We start from the raw sequence: 17022 nt of genomic DNA on the forward strand, positions 1-17022 counted from the left end.
TGCTCCCATGACCTAGTGCTGCTCATAAGCAACCACCAACCGGAGGCCCCCTATCCCCAATTGGATAAAAGTGGGCTTCAGCACTCTGCACCCAGCCGCCCTAGTGCCGCTGAGGGTGCTTTGAGAGGGCCTCCTTGACCCTGGGGAAACCCAGAGTCTAACCCCAGAATACACACTCCCACAACCTTGTACTTACCTACTAACTGATAACTCTATTTTCTCCCGCAGGATAACATTAACTGTTTTCTTGTGCAAATCTTTCTAAGTGTGGAGTTGGAAGATTTATAAAAGCCTATATAATTGCTTTTGAATAACAAAATCGCATTTACTTACCTCTATTCAGGAAATGTCCCAGTGCCGTATTCAGGTATACTACACTGTGTAAGAAAGGTATTCTGCAAAGTAAAATAACCAATACTACTACAGTAACTACAAAAACTATTTACAGTATTTCAAAGTATTACATTGCAAGTGATTTAACTGTAAATCAAAACAAAGTATGTACAACTGCATTCAACTGTACTGTTTAATGCAAAATATAATCCACTTACCTGCACCCGGCTTGACTTGGTTCTAGAAATAACATAACTTAATAATATTTTTTTATGCAAACAGGGTGGTTTGAGTTCAGTTTTTGAGTGTGTGACATCATTTGCTGACTGAGTGTGTACAACAAGTGCTTAACACTACCCTTTGATAAATCCTTACTGCTCGTCCACACTAACACAAATAGAGAGAAAGTTGCTATCTACTTTTACCTCTGCCTACCTTTGGGGTTCCACTGGACTCGTTGCACACTATACCTCATTTTAGAAATTCTCCATATCTTTGTAATTATGGAGCATTTCTGCTCTCTCTCTCTCTTTCAAACAATGCAGAGCAGCAAGTTGTTTTGCAGCACCGCAGTGTGTGAAATAATAGTAAACGTGCACCTCAGATTGTAAGAGACAAATTGTGCTGTAATAATACAATTATTGATAAATGTGATACACTAATTAATTTTATGAAGTCTGGGGCCTGTTCCAATGATGCAAGGAAGTTAACTCCTCTGTTTGATAATGAGCCTTGAGTAGGGATTTTTTAAAGATGGTTTTACTAAGTGCACCAAAATGTATAATTATCAACTGAAAAGAGAAAGGATTTCACCGGATGTGCATGGCAGAGGATGCAAAATATTAGCAAAATTAAAAAGGATGCACATACAGGAAATCGATGTCTCGTGTACCAAGAGATTTCTGAACGGATGATTGTTTGTATAGTAAATTGGTATCCAAGGGAGTAGGAAGCTCAACTTAAATCTTCATAGATGGGGCTCAGGTCATGCATCTGGGAGACTTGTCTGAGATGAGTAGTCCAACTATGCAGGGTTACTGTGGAACATGTAGCCCGGTATGTTAGCAAAGCATGTCATTAGGATAGTTTTTCAAGGTAGCATTGGAAGGCAGAGGCTGTCACCTATTGGGCTTAGACAACTGCTCTTTTGGCACTATAATAAAGCATGCACACAAGTGAGCACCAATGTTGGTACAAGCATCTCCAGCAACTATGAAGGCGAGCTGGATACCCTTATTTTGGTAAGGTTCACTGTTGATGTTAGTCTAGTACGACTGGCCAACCTGACATTTCTTTAAGACAATATTTGTATCTATTAATTAATTAATTTATTTATTGCTTAATTTCTGCAGTATTCTACAGAGCGGGCAAGAACATCAAGTGAGAGCTGAGCTTTACATAAACAACATCACCATTATAGTGGTTAATTTGTATTACTAAAATCCCCCAGCAACGCCGTTTTGTTTACAAAGTTTGACAGTTCAGGTGGAGCATCTTTACATATTTTAAAATTGATGGAACATAGGTTAGTAGGGTGAAGGAGAGAATATGATCTCATGGTGCCAAAGTGGTGACTATAAGGTGGTAATCTTTATTGTCTAGATGAGTATGCAGTGCTCAAGTAACCTGGTTTTCAGATTACCTTTTAAACTTCTTTCTGAAGACATAGGGCCTGATTTAGTCTTTGGTGGACGGGGTACTCCATCAAAAAAGTGATGGCGCCCCTTATGCCAAACCACTAACCTGTCTGCTGTATCTTGAGTCACACAGACCATCCATTTTCTAATGGCATTGCCCCGCTGGCTCTGCCATCATAAACCGTACTCTGACAGCCTGTTAGAGTAGGGAACTTGAGAGTAAGAACACCAGACCACCTACCCAATTTAAGGATTACCTGGTATCCTTTTTTCTTTCTGTCACCTAGGAAAAACCTTGTAGTCACAGGCATAAACAAATAATGGCCCCTCCCCTCATTGTGGGAGAAAGCGTCCAGATTGTGGGAGTCATTAAGTTTTTTTGTTTTTCACAAACAACTCCTTTTGAAGGAGTTTTATTCCTGGGAAACAAAACAGTTTGGTCAACATCTGCCTATCAGATGAAAGCCATCCACCAAACTTGTAGTGTCTTTGGTGGAGCTACCATGACAATGGTTCCCCTGAAGGCACAAAGATCACAACGGGTGGCAGATGTAATGTCCTCCTCCACCATGATGGACAGGCTAAAGACTGACATACCTTAAATCAAGTCCATAGTTCTTAGGCTCAGGGAAATGATATTCCATAACCTTGAGGAACTTCCTGAGAATGATTGTGTAAGAGTTGGCCTAAGCTTCTGAAATTATCCAGATTTTCTGTGTGAGGTATTTAGGGGTCCCCCCTGAAAGGCCTTATAAATGATGCATTCAAGTGTAAAGATATATCTTACTTCAATAAGGAGATCTAAGGAAATGAGAGATAGGTTCAAACCTTCTGGATCCGATGAGCAGTCTGGCTGCAGCTTGTAAGACTGCTTTAGAGGAGTCAGGTGGATTGTAGGCATTTTTTACTAGAGTTGCCATATTGCAGTCTTGGCAGGACAAGAGCCTGGGTGACAATTTGAAGTCATAGGATGGAAGCAGGTATTCAATCAATTATAGAAGTCTCAGTTGAATTTTTGCACCAATAACAATATTGTTAGAGTGGAGATTTAGGTTCAGGTTCTTGTCTAGTATCAAGGCAATGGATATTGCCGAACCTACAATGTTCTGATTGGTGCCCGTAATTGTCTTCTCCTTGAGTCATTTTTGAATTGGTGTGTTGCAGGTCAGAGGCGATATGAGTAGAAATTTTGGGTTTAGAGAGTTAAGGTTAATGTGGTGATATGACATCTACAAATTAATCTTCTTGAGTGCATGAAATAGAGTATCCAGGTAATTAGTAGAGGCACGGTTTAAGTATAGCTGTGTTTTGTCGATGTAGAAATGGTAGCTGATGTTAGATGGTTTTAGAATGTCCGCAATTGGTTCCAAATAAATATTGAGCAATGGGGACAAATACTAGAGTCTTGAGATACAGCTTGGAACAACATTTCTGTAATGTAGATAGGGTTGCCTCCCACTTTTCCTCCTTTTTCCTCCTTTTTCAAAGAATGGAGAGAAACATAAAATAACTCTCAGATTAAGTTCAATTATTTCTGTGAATGTTTTTAGAAGAGTAGTTTACCTTGTCAAAGGAAACTGTGAGGTCTAGGGGAATCAAAAGGCATGTAAATCTCCTGGTGGGTGGGTTCTTGGAGATGCAGGTACACCTTATCTACATTAGTTTTTTTGTGTTGCAAAGCATGGCATATTTGGTGCCAGCTAAGAACAGGCAGTAGCCAATAACGAATGGCAAGCTACCATTAATAGACAGCTGGAACGACCTACCCTTCCGCTTGCGAAGGTCACCCTCACTTGCGGATTTCAGAAGGGGACACAAGACCTGGCTTTTCGATTAAGACCAGCAAGACTGCAGTGCCTGGAAACCTTCAGAGATGAATAGCTGTGCTCTACAAGTACTAATTGATTAGAGTGTGCTTGTACAGGCTGCTGACATCGGGATAAGCCAGTTTTCCCACAGATAACGGATGGTGCTTCTTGATGTGCAATTCACAATGTGCCACTGTTTAAGGCATTGTAACACCAGTCCTTAAGTGGACAGGGCTCACAATGAAGATCCAAGGTGAATGCTCAGATGGTGGTGAGGTGTCCGATGCAGGCCTCCCGCATGGGATTTAGAGTTTGGTGGACATTGTACTCCACTACAAAAGTGTCAGTGTACCCTTTTTGCCAACCTGATGGTCCAGCAGGCTCTATTTAGAGTCAGACATGGGGACATTGGTGTAAGTACCTCAGACTTACTGCCTGATTTAGGGTAAACCTTCTGACAAACTTCTTTCTGTTTGGATTGCCAGAAAAAGTGTGATGCTCTCCAACAGAAATAACGAAAACAACCCTCACACTTTGGGAAATCAGTCCCGGGGTGTCAGGGTCAATAGTAGTTTGTTTTAAAAAACAAACTCCAGCTTTGAATGTTTGCTTTGGAAAAACTGAGTGGCTGCATGAAACATGGTGGCTGCACAGAAAACTTACAATGGCCTCAGAGAAGCCTCAAAAAGGCTGCCGATCTGAAAGCATTGCGGTCTCTACTAGACAGAAAGAGAAGTATAAGTATGGTGGCGGTAATTTGCCATGGGGGGAGGTTATGACCTCCACTCCCTGGTGGATAGTGGGCTACCCTCTATAGCTCAAAATAAGCATCTAACCTTCTTTTTTATTGAAAATGCTACAAGAAAGACTGATCAGTTATTAAAAAAACCCTAGTGACATTTGTTATCACATCCAAGACAAATATATGAACGTGTTTGACATTTGCAAATTAATTTATCCAACAGCAAACTTATCTTCTTCCTCAGCTCCTCCGGACAAGCCCAGAAATGTAAGCTGCAATCAGTATGGAGAACATGGGAACATCACATTCACTTGGGAGGCTGGAGCGGATCCTTATATAAGTACCCAATATTCACTACAGTAGGTATCTGGAAATTTCAGACTGCATTATGTGATGTACAACTAAGAAAAAGGATATTTCAGATTAATAAAATAAAAAGATATTTTAAAAATCCAAAGCATGAAAATATTGTTAGGGGCACTAGGCTTCCACTCTCCCTGCTTACTGTTACAGTTCATAGAATGATTTAGATTTCAGATGTAAAGGCTAAGACTCAGATTTGTGGAGGAAATTGTAAATACTCCACTGCAGCATTCTCTGCCACTGGAAAATCATCTAAAAAAATGGACTTATGGCACATGTAAATCTGACAGAGGATTTGGAGTGTGTTCAGTTACCAGCCAGTTGAAAAATACACACTTACCCCCACATGCATCAAACTCGCGTTTTGCGTTTCCAAATTTGCGATTTTTACCGAATCGCAAATATGGATTCGCAAAACGGGATGCATCACAGAAAATGCATAATTTTTGCGATGCGGTAAAAATCGCAATTTTTACCGAATCGCAAAAATTATGCGAATTCAAAATTGCGAATTCGCTATTCCCATTGATTCCTATGGGCCAAAAGGCCCATAGGAATCAATGGAAATTGCGAATTCGCAATTTTGAATTCGCCTAATGTTGATGCATTCCATGGGTGCAGAGGGGGGTCCAAAGGACCCCCCCCTGCACCCCTGAAATGTTTTTTTTAAATGGATGTTTCACACAGACATGTGTGTCTGTAACATGACATTGTTTGAAATGTGATTTTGACCATTTTAAACATTTTTCGCAATTTACCGCGAGGTTCAACCTCGTGGTAAATTGCACTTGCAATCTTCAAGATCGCAATTTTTTAAAGCATGATGCATTGCATTTAAGGAATCGCAAAACTGCGATTCCTTAAATGCAATCGCATTTCAGAAAATCGCAAAATTAGCGATTTTAAAGAAAAAGCAATGATGCATCCCAAAAAGCATTTTTGGAATCGCAAACGGCCGATTTTAAGGAATCGCACCGTTTGCGATTCCAAAAATGCTTGATGCATGTGGGCATTAATATCTGCATTTTTCTTTCCTTCTTACTAATATTGTTCCCCCGTGCCTCCTCCCCATTCCTAAACTCTGTCTTAAGCAATGTCACACCTGTTTTTCACTGTCCCACATTAGGTATGCATAAGCTTTTTCCTACATGACTCTCATACCCTCTTGTTTTATAAACACAGTAATGAGTAATGGTACTAATTCCTGGAAATATGCATATGTCCTACCTTTCATATTGAGAATATTCACTGTGGCAAAGACAGCACTTTATCATGACTGCCTCTTTCCTTGTAAAGCTTTTTTTCTGTGGCATTAATGGTCGTAGACTCTCTTGGATTGAGAGAGAGTGAGAGAGAGATAGAGAGAGAAAGAGATATAGAGTGTGTGTGTGTGTGTGCGTGTGTGTGTGTGCGCGCGTGCCAGAGTTAATAATGCCATAGGAGTTCAAGAGCCGAGGAAATCTCCATGATACCAACAGGACTCCGTTCAACACCTGGGTGGCCACTGTAGGACGGATGCACCACTGCCCCCCGCAGGGGGTGCCGAGGGAGAACCAGGGCCGCCGCGATGCAGGAACTCACGGCAGGCCGCCGTGCCCACCGTCTCTGGCCCCGGCCTCCGCCTCTGCCGTCAGCCCTCTTCCCGACCACGGGACCCAGCGCAGCCTCTCCCCTGGGTCTCCACCTTGCCAAATGCACCATCGGAGCCTTTCCCCGGGGGCCGATGTGCCCCCCCGACCAACCGCTGCCGGAGCTGCTAACACGGGGGCCGACCCGACAGGGCATCAGCCCCCGCTCTGCTTGACCCGTTCCATCACCTGGGTTGCCAAACTCTAGGCCCCTGCCTCACTGCTGTCTCAGGGGCCTCCCCCCGCGGGAGACGCCAGCTCCGACCACTGGGCCTGCCAGAAATCACCAGGTGCCAGGAATCAAGAGGAGCTGGCCTCCGCAAGGTAAGCCTCGCCCCCGGGACCACAGATTTAGGGAGGGAGGCAGGATAATCATCGGGCTGGACGGAGCTCCATTAAGACGCGTCCGCCATGCTGGGCCGTCAAGCCACGCCCCCTCTAGTGGGCTTTTTGCCCCCCCGGCGGGGCAGATTGGGGGTAATGCCCCGATCTGCCCCCAAGGGGGGGTCAGAAAATCCACAAGACGCTAGGGAGTTTTTAGGGCAAATTTTAATTAGGGTGGGGTCTGCCCAAAACGGGCATGCCAATGCCCCCACCCTAATAAAAATTTGTCAAAAAAAATCCCAGGTGTCTAGTGGCCTTTTTCCCCCTTGGGGGGCAGATTGGGGGCTACTGCCCATATGCCCCCCAGGGGTGGCAGAAAGGCTGTAATTGTTGCGGGGGAGGGGGTGGGGGCATGGGCATGCCTGTTTTGGGCAGCCCCACCCTATTTCAAATTTGCCCCAAAAAAACTCCCTGGCATCTAGTGGGCTTTTTGCCCCCCCACCCGGTGGGGCAGATTGGGGGGTAATGCCCCCATCTGCCCCCCAGGTGGGGCAGAAACTTCACTAGATGCCAGGGAGTTTTTTTGTGCAAATTGTAATTTGCCAAAAAAAATCCCTGGTGTCTAGTGGGCTTTTTGCCCTTCCCCGGGGGGGAAGATTGAGGGTTACTGCCCCATCTGCCCCCCGGGGGGGCAGGAAGGCTCTAATTGTTGCGGGGGAGGGGGTGGGGTCATGGGCATGCCCGTTTTGGGCAGCCCCACCCTATTTCAAATTTGCCCCAAAATAATCCCTGCCGTCTAGTGGGCTTTTTGCCCCCCCGGCGGGGCAGATTGGGGGGTGATGCCCACATCTGCCCCCCCAGGGTGGTTAGAAAGTCCACTAGACGCCAGGGAGTTTTTTTGGGCAAATTTTAATTAGGGTGGGGTCTGCCCAAAACGGGCATGCCAATGCCCTCACCCTTTTTAAAACAAATTGTGACAGTGTGTTTGTTTTAATTATAGCCCACTCCTACCTGTTCTTGGGGCTTTGAATGTTTTCCAGACCCCCACGCAGCCGAACTTAATGCTGCCGCGGGACAGGCTCTCTCCCTTGCCGCCATCAGCGAGGTTTAGGCCACGCCCACTTGTGCGAGGCCACGCCCTGAACATCTCCATAAAATCATGTGCCTCCCACGTACGGCAAGCCCGTCTGCGCCCGTCGGCGACGGGCTGGGACCAGGGGCCACAGACTCTGCCCATTCTCTGGTTTACTCCTCAGCCCAACTCTTTGCACATCCTGCTACTCCTCCTCCTTCCCCTTCTTTATTGCATCATCTTGATTCCCTTGGTATCTCTGCCCCTCGCTCTCCCTGTCCACCCTCCCTTGCCCACAGCCCCATCTCTCCTCCTTCTGATCCCTCACTTGTCCTTCGGTCCTCACCTGCCTCGTCGGCAGCTTCTGCTTATCTACTTAATACCCGTTCTGCAGTCAAGCATCAGACGGAACTTTTTAATTTACTGAACTCACACTCCCCAGACTATCTATTTCTTACAGAAACGTGGTTCTCTTCTGATTCCCTTTTGGATCTTCTGGCCATCCTCCCCGATACCTATTACGCCCTCCGAGCGGACCGCCCGGTTGGTAAGGCCGGGGGCGGTGTGGCGATGATTATCCGTTCTACTTTAAAATTTCAACTCCTTACTTACCCCCCCATGCCTAACGTGGACTTCTTGGTGGCTCGATCACTAAATCTTCCTGTACCTCTCACCGTCGTCCTTATGTACCGGCCCCCTCAATCTATGCCAATATTCGTAGCTGCTTTACAGGATCTCTTGGCCACGCTGGTGGATTATAACTCTTCAGTTATTCTGCTCGGTGATTTTAACTACTGGCCAGGGGACCCCAGGGAAGACCTATCTTCCAAAGATTTCTCTGCTGCCCTTCAATGCTTGAACTTCTCATCCCATATCTCGGCCCCCACCCATGTCCAGGGTCATATCTTGAACCAAATCAGGTCATCACGCTGTGGCGTTTCACCCCCTTCCATACTCCCCTGCATTTGGTCTGACCACTCTATCATTTCATTTTCCATTTACTCGGCTCTGGCCGACAAGCTGCCTCTACCCAAAAATGTTGTGGCTCGCAGCTGGAATAAAACTGACCTCAACTCTCTCTCGCTATCCTTGGCCTCTTCAGCTCCTGACCTTACTGACCTCTCTCTGGACTCGCAGGCAGACGCCATTAGTTCCTGGCTCTCGTCTTCCTGCGACCAGGTCGCCCCGTTCAAGAAGGTCAAATCCGTCCGCCCTTATGATGCGCACAAATGGTTCACCAGTGAGCTCAAAGATCTCAAACTTGATCTCAGGCGGTCGGAACGCCACTGGAGACGGAACTATTGCCCTATTCTCCGTGCTAAATACAGACTTCTCCTTAATGACTACAAAAGAGCGATCCTAGCGGCCAAAACCAAATATTTCACCGAGAGAGTTGCTCTGTCTGCCAACAAATCTTGAGAAATCTTCTCCCTGGTCCATAACCTAGCCACTTCTGACCGTACTAGCACCAACCTCTTTCCATCTCAGACCCTCTGCTCTTCTCTCAATGATTACTTCATTGAGAAGATTGCAAACATAAAGGCCAACATCCCCACGGTGTTTCAACCCTGCCTTTCCTGCTCCCCCCCTCTGCCCTCCTCCTCTCTGGATCATTTCCCACCCATCTCTATGGACCAATTTCTTAATCTACATACAAAAGTCAAGTCTGGTTCTCCGGCGGACTGTGCTCCTGCACGAATCCTCAAAACTCTATTCACCAGTTGCCCTTCCCTTCCCCTCTCCCTTCTTAACGCTTCTTTGGCCCTGGGTTCTGTTCCCTCTTCTTTCAAATCTGCCATAGTTCTTCCTATTCTTAAAAAAATTGGCCTGGACCCTTCTCTCCCCTCTAACTTTAGGCCTATCTCTCTTCTCCCTTATCTGGGTAAGATCCTTGAAAGCCACGTTACATCTTGCCTGTCCACCTACATTGAGGAGAACCACCTCCTAGCCTCCCATCAGGCGGGCTTTCGCCCAGGCCATTCCACAGAGACAGTGGTCATCGCGGTCCTGGACGAACTCAAGGGGAAAGCTGACGTCAATCTCCCCCAAGCCTTGGTCCTCCTCGACTTGTCCGCTGCGTTTGACACGGTCGATCACTCCATCCTTCTCGACCGTGTCAGCGCAGCGGGCATACGGGGCGTTGCACTCTCCTGGCTTACGTCCTTTCTTCAGGGCAGGTCCCAAGCGGTTCACCTCTCAGGTTTCTCCGCTCCCTCTTGCTTGGTCACCTATGGGGTCCCCCAAGGTTCTTCCCTTTCCCCTCTTCTTTTCAATCTTTACATCTACCCCCTCATCATTTCTCTTCTCGAGCTGAGGGTCTCTGTTTACAACTACGCGGATGACCTCCAGCTCGTCTTTGACCTCTCCTCCCCTTCTGATTCTTTTCCCAAGTTTTGCTCTACCTTAGTCTTCATATCCGAATGGATGAGCATCAATCACTTGAAGCTCAATCCGGACAAGACGGAGCTTGTCCTCACGGGTGGTCCCTCAAACCCTTGGTCCGCGGTTCACTGGCCCCCCTCCTTTGGTTCCCCCCCTTCACCGGTCTCCTCAGTTCGGACTTTGGGCATCAAGGTCAGTCATGACCTGTCTATGCACGCCCAAATTAGCTCTGTTGTATCCTCCTGCTTTCTGTCCCTCCGTCTCATTCGGAAGATCGCTCGCTATTTCTCCACGGACGCCCTCAAAACCATAGTCATGGCTCTTATCACTTCCCGCCTTGACTATGGGAATGGCTTGTACGTGGGCATACCTGCTTATGAAACCCGCCGTCTTCAGGCCATTCAAAATCAGGCAGCCCGCCTTATTCTTCGTCTTCCTAAATCTGCCCACATTACCCCTGCACTCAAGTCCCTTCACTGGCTTCCTGTGCACCTTAGATCCTTTTTTAAATTGGCCTGCCTAGCCTTTAGGGCTCACACTCACTCAGCTCCTCTCTTTATCGGATCTCTCATCACTCCTCACGCCCCTAACCGCACTCTAGGCTCTTCCTCTCTCTCCCTCCTGCATGTCCCCCGTTTCCGCAAATCCAGAACGGTGGGCACCCGATTCTTGGTTCTAGCCCCTGGGTTCGGGAACAGTCTCCCTCTTTTTATTTGTTCTATCCCCATCTTTTCTCACTTCCGAAAAGCTCTTAAAACCTTTCTGTTTTCCCAGGCATTTCCCTGTTAGTTTCCCTGGTCCCCTTCGGTGAGTTTGGTCAAGCCCCCAGCGCCAGGAAGCCGCTTGGCCACAGCGCGCTTAATTAAGTTCTTTTTTCATTTCATTTCATTTAATTTCTAATACAAATGTACCCAAAAAAATCCCTGGTGTCTAGTGGGCTACTATCCCCATCTACCCCCCCAGGGGGGCAGAAAGGTCGTAATGGTGGTGGGTGGATGGGGGCATTGGGCTGCTCGTTTCAGGCAGCCCCCACCCTAAAAAAAAGTCAAAAAACAAAACCGTGGTGTTTGGTGGGCTTTCTGCCCCCCCAAAGGGGCAGATTAGGGGTCAATGACCCATCTGCCCCCCGGGGGGCAGAAAGACTGTAATGATTCTGGGGGGGGTGGGGGCATGGGCATGCCCATTTGGGCAGCCCCCACCCTTATTCTTACTTTCCCTTAATTTAAATTTATTTGAAAATCCCTGGAGTCTAGTGGGCTTTTTGCCCCCCGGGGGGCAGATTGGGGGCTACTGCCCCCATATGCCCCCCAGGAGGGGCAAAAAGACTAAATTGTGCCAAATAGAATTGGGGGGAGCAAAGGCCCTTGTCCAAGGGGACGCTCCCCCCTCCCTGGTGTCTAGTGGGTGGATCCCTGCTTGGGGATCGCCCTCCTGTGTCAATACCCAAGTAGGGATCCACTGGGGAGGGATACCATTGGAAAGGGGAGATTCTGCCCTTTCCAACAATACCTCTCCCGTCTTTCTACGTGCCCAGGGGGCTGAGATAGCCCCTTGAGCACGTAGAAAGGGAAACTGAAATGAGCCTCTTGGCTCATTTTAATTTTGATTTCACTGAAATGACTTCAGCACAACATGCGCGCTGATCGTCATTTCAGGGAAACCAGGGGGGGGGGCTCGGGAGCTGGTGAAGCTCTTCCCCAGCTCCCGAGGCTTTGGGGGAGAAAAGGGAATCCTTCTGGTGCCCACACCAGAGGGATTTCCCGGCACTGTGTGCCATGATGAACTCAGCTCGTCATGAGCACCCAAGGGGTGAAGTGTGTTTCTCTTCATTCAAGCAGGTATAGGGTCAATCCCTCCACCGAGCCATTATTATGATTTTAGCCTCCAAGATAGACAGGTGCTTTCTGTGCAATCTCCTCGTCCTTCTGCGTTTATTCAATTTGGCCACATCAATAAATGATGCTTATCAAAAAATTGTGATTATTCACATTTTCAGCCTAAAAATGGAAAGTGGATGAAGGTGATGCGGTGATCCCGCCCCCTTAAGGAAGTGGATATTTCTGAACCTGTGGCAGGAGGATTTGCATTCCTGCTGATCACCCTTACACAGTCCAGTCTTTTCTTCTCTTTCATTTCCACAGTTTTAATGGCCATTTCAGGTACCTTAAGGATCAACCCTACCACCCCCATTATTTAACATGTATGTTAAACCTCCGGGATAAATGATAATAGTTTCTCACTGGTCAGCATGAATGTATGTTGATGACATACAGCGACATGTGTGTTTACATCCAAATGCTCTTGGCCTTGTGCCTAACCGCAGCAATTGCTTAGTGCACATGAAAACCTGGATATTTAAGAGCTTTGTAAAGCTAACAGGAGCAAAACAACTCCTACTTGTTTTATTTTATTAATTTATTACATTTTGTATAGCGTGAACATGACCCAGGCGGGTATCAGAGCGCTTTACATACGAGTTGTGGAAGACATAGGTAGATAGCAGTGGGAGAAAAGTTCACAATATACATCAGGTACACAATAACATATTAATGGGCGACACCTAGGCCATAGCAAATGCCAGATAGCAGATTAATTGGCTAAACAAGATAGGAGACAAAAGGAGAAAAGCTTTTAGTTCAGCGCAGTGTTCATCATTAGAGCTTTCATTTCCCTTTTAAAGGCAAAAGTTGAAGGAATCAGTCTTGCTTCCACAGGTAGGGAGTTCCAGATTCTCAGGGCAAAACCAGAGAATGTATGATTGTAGGTTTTCATTTTTTTTTTTTCTTCAGCTTGAGCAGCAATGTGCTGTTGCTCCTTGTGGGAAGGGAGCCACCTGAAAGTTTGAGCTTATTTGCCAGGTAAAGAGGAGTGTTGAAGTGTAGTGCTCTTTGGGTCATACATGCAAATTTTAACTGGATCCTTGACTCAAATGGAAGCCAGTTGAGCGATTTCAGGTCCTGAGAGTTGTGGTTGGTTTTCTTGGAACAAGTGATGAGTCTATTCACAGCATTCAGAGATGCTTTGAGGGCGGCTAAACTGAGTTTCGGTAGCCCGCATAGAGTAGCGTTGACATATTCTGGTCTAGAGATGTCTAGTACTTGCACTGCAGATTTTAAGGCACCTTGGGGAAGGTAGGGTTTGAGTTTTCTTAGGATGCTCAGTTGGAAGTTCCCTCCTTTGGTAGATGATCTGATGTGATCTTGCATGTTTAGGTTCTTACCTAGCACAATTACCAGTGATTTCATGGAATCAATGATGTGTGGGGTGCAGTTGAGGGCGGAGAGCTTAAATGAGGAGGAATTCCTTTTTAAGGGTGTTTAGTCTGAGGTGGTTGGAGGTTAGCCAATTTAGGATTTTGTGCAGGGTTCTGTTAAGAGACTTGATATCTTCAGGGGAAGAGATTTTCATGTACAGTTGGGTGTCATCCGCATACATGTGATATTGGATGTTAGATGCTTTGAGGATTACAGTAAGTTGTTCAATGAAAAGGTTAAAGAGCGTGGGAGAGAGCGAGGACCCTTGGGGGACACCCAGTGTGCAGGGACTGGAGTTGGATAGAGTTTGGTTGGATTTGACTCTCTGCTTTATGTTGTTGAGAAAAGAAGCAAACCATTTTAGTACAGTGCCTGAAAGCCCCATCCTACATTCCAAAAGGTTTAGTAGGTTGTCATGTTTGACATTGTCAAATGCAGATGAGAGATCGAGTAGTATTAGTAGGCAAGATTCATTCTGGTCAGGCAAAGTAAGAGCGTTGTCCACTATATGAGTGATGGCCGTTCCTATCATTTCTTTAAAGAAGTTGGGGGGAGGGGATCATTGAAGTGATTTGAAGGTTTCAGGGTCAAGAGAATGCTGAAGATGGGAGTGTCTTTGAGTGGTGTGTGAATTGACTCCAAGAGACATTGTTTTTTGGGAAGAGACAGGGTGGCGTAAGAGGGGGCGAGGGTAAGGAGGAGTCAGGAGAGGGTAAGAGATTGATCATGGCAAACTTTAGATCTGTTTTGATCTTACTCGCCTTTTCAAGGAAGAAGTCAGCTACTGCATCGCAGTTTGGCAGAGGGCAGGAGATGAGAGGAGCTTGGATAGAAGTGTTGTTGGATTGTAACTTAATCAACTCAAACAGCCTTTTTGGGCGATTTTTTGCTTTGCCAAGTTGTGATTTGAAGAAAGTTTTTAGTCGACCAGTGGATGGAGCGGATCTCAAAGCACGTTCTGCTAATCTCAGGCTGCGTCTGTCAACATTTAGGCTGTCATTGAACCATGGTTTGGAGTCTTGGATGGATTTTCTTTTTAGTTGAAGGGGGGCAGTTGCATTCAGGATAGATAACTTGGAGTTGTTATAGTGCTCAGTGAGAACATGAACGTCAGCCATGTTTGCAGGCAGTGGTAGGGAGATATTGCAGCGAGATATGAGCTCATTTACATTTGTATTTTGGAGCGTTCTTTTCCAATGTTTTTGTTTTAGTGGTTGTGATCTTTTGGTCAGTTAGGAAGTTTTTGAGAATGTTAACCACCTGATCATGGGGGTCATTCCAATGGAGATTGACACCTAGGAAGATCTGGGGGAAGTGTCGGCCCTGGTTGGAGGAGATGGTTTCCATACTTTAACCAAAATGTATCGAAACTGCAGCTGACTATATATTTAGAACCTCAAACATAGTGTCCACAAAATGTTATAGTCCTATGCCAATAGCCTCCGAGAACTGCTGCAGTTGGGTTTCACTGGGAATCCAGAAACACAGATTGAAGAAGAATGCAGGCAGCACCAGGAATGAAGTCACAATAGCCAATGTGATTGTTTGTTTAGAATTTCTTTTGTTCTTCTTTAGATTTAAGACAGGACAACAGCCAATGCGTGTCGTTCCTTTTATAGGAATTTCATCTGGGCTGAAACCAACATGAGACAATACATAAATAACCACATACAAAATACAAAAAGACCAAACAAATTTACAAAAATACATTTGATCCATATAACATATGTATATGTACATATAAAAATACATAAAAATCACATATAAAGATTCAATTAAAAAATGCACATATACTTTAAACCCTAAGGTACTAACATTTGATTGGACCACCAAAGACAAGACCCACAATACAATTACACAAAAACATCTTTTATCATCACTGTAGCAGCGTTTATACCCAGTTTTCAAAATCCAAAACAGTTGGAACAAAGAACTGGAAGGAGCAAAATTACTGGAAGGAGACAAATTACTATCTTAGGGACAAAGAGAAAGGGAAACGTGGAACTATGTATATATATATATACATATATATATATATATGTGCTCTCACCAGAGTACTCTTATGTAATTCACGCCCCGCTTAGAGTATCAAGGCGATAGTCAGCCCAATCGGTGTGGACAGTGTAGGATCTGAGTCAGTTCAGAGCATATAAGTAACCCTGGATCAAATTAAATGACATAAGCTATACAGCTGTCTAAACAGGGAAATCTAAGTTAAATATTCAAGACTCAGTTATTGTATTACTGAGGCGGAGGCCTCAATGAGACCCAAAAAAACATAGATGGCCCAGGAAATATTTTCGATAATCAGTGTGCCCAACATGAGGAAGGTTAGCCCTTAAAAATTGTTAACCTCTCGAATAAAGTTCTTGATATTGAAGAAACTAAACTCCTGCGTAAGGGTCTCAATTTTTGTCCCACACAGAGTGGAGATTTTACTAATATATATGTTGATCTTTTTAAATTTACAAGAATCCTAAAACTCAAAGACTTTTTTTCCAACAGACAGCCAGAATATGAAAGATCTGTACCTTCTATGGGTGAAAGTACCCATTTAATTGGGGATGTGCATAATGTCCAGTGCCTTATGTCTATAGCTGAGGAAGAATGTCCTGATATTTCTGCTCTATTGAGGGAACTTGATATTACCCAGGACGCATCAGTTGATAGTGGCCTACGCCCGAAATCCAAATTCGTACCCACCTGTGGATATCATCCTAACATTGATGCCTTTCACAAAAAGGTAGAGGAGGATCTACACAGGTTGGAAAGCCCTAAGCAATATGACTCCTGCACAAAAATGTACCTAACATATCCAGAGCGACAGGCATTGTAAAGACTCAGGGCAGACCCTGAGATTGTTATGCCCAAGGCCGACAAGGGCGGCAATGTTTTTGTTATGAATCGTTTGGATTACTTAAATGAAATCCATCGTCAACTTAGCGATAGGAAGTGCTACAAGGAAATCAAGGACAATCCCATTTCAAGCATCACAAATAAAATCAATGTATTGCTGGGTGAGTAGAAGGATACATGTTTGATTACAGAGGACGAACACAGGTACGTACGGGTGGACTGTCCCTCTTATCCATGTATATATATCCTACCAAGAATACATAAGGGAGGACAGTTCTCCCCAGGAAGACCAATAATATCAGGGGTGGGCTCACCCACTGAAAAGCTGTCCGAATATGTAGATTTAAAACTACAAAAACATGTCCGGGGCCTTCCATCTTACATCTGAGATAGTAAGGATATATTGGTTGAACTAAAGGACTTTGAATGGTAAGAGGATCTGACCTTTGTGACTCTTGACGTAGAAAGCTTATATACGTGTATCAACAGAAAATATGGTGTCATGGCTGTGCGTTCTTTCTTGGATAGGAAAGACACGAAACTTTATGCCCATAATGAAATGATTGTCCAGATGATTGGCCTCATATTGTTGAATAATTTTTTCCTGTTCAACAACCGCTGGT

The 17022-nt window shown here is 45.3% G+C and overlaps 1 protein-coding gene across 1 annotated transcript in view; it reads left to right on the forward strand.

Moving 5' to 3' along the window:
* Window positions 1-17022, forward strand: part of LOC147747365 (interleukin-12 receptor subunit beta-2-like) — a 553753-nt gene that overhangs the window by 186235 nt on the left and 350496 nt on the right. The window contains exon 5 of the mRNA XM_086936246.1: window positions 4765-4879. Within this exon, the coding sequence (XP_086792372.1) occupies window positions 4765-4879 (115 nt within the window). The remainder of the gene's footprint in view (window positions 1-4764; window positions 4880-17022) is intronic.

This window comes from Lissotriton vulgaris, chromosome 1_1, assembly GCF_964263255.1.
Source record: "Lissotriton vulgaris chromosome 1_1, aLisVul1.2, whole genome shotgun sequence".
In the NCBI taxonomy this organism is placed as follows: Eukaryota; Metazoa; Chordata; class Amphibia; order Caudata; family Salamandridae; genus Lissotriton; species Lissotriton vulgaris.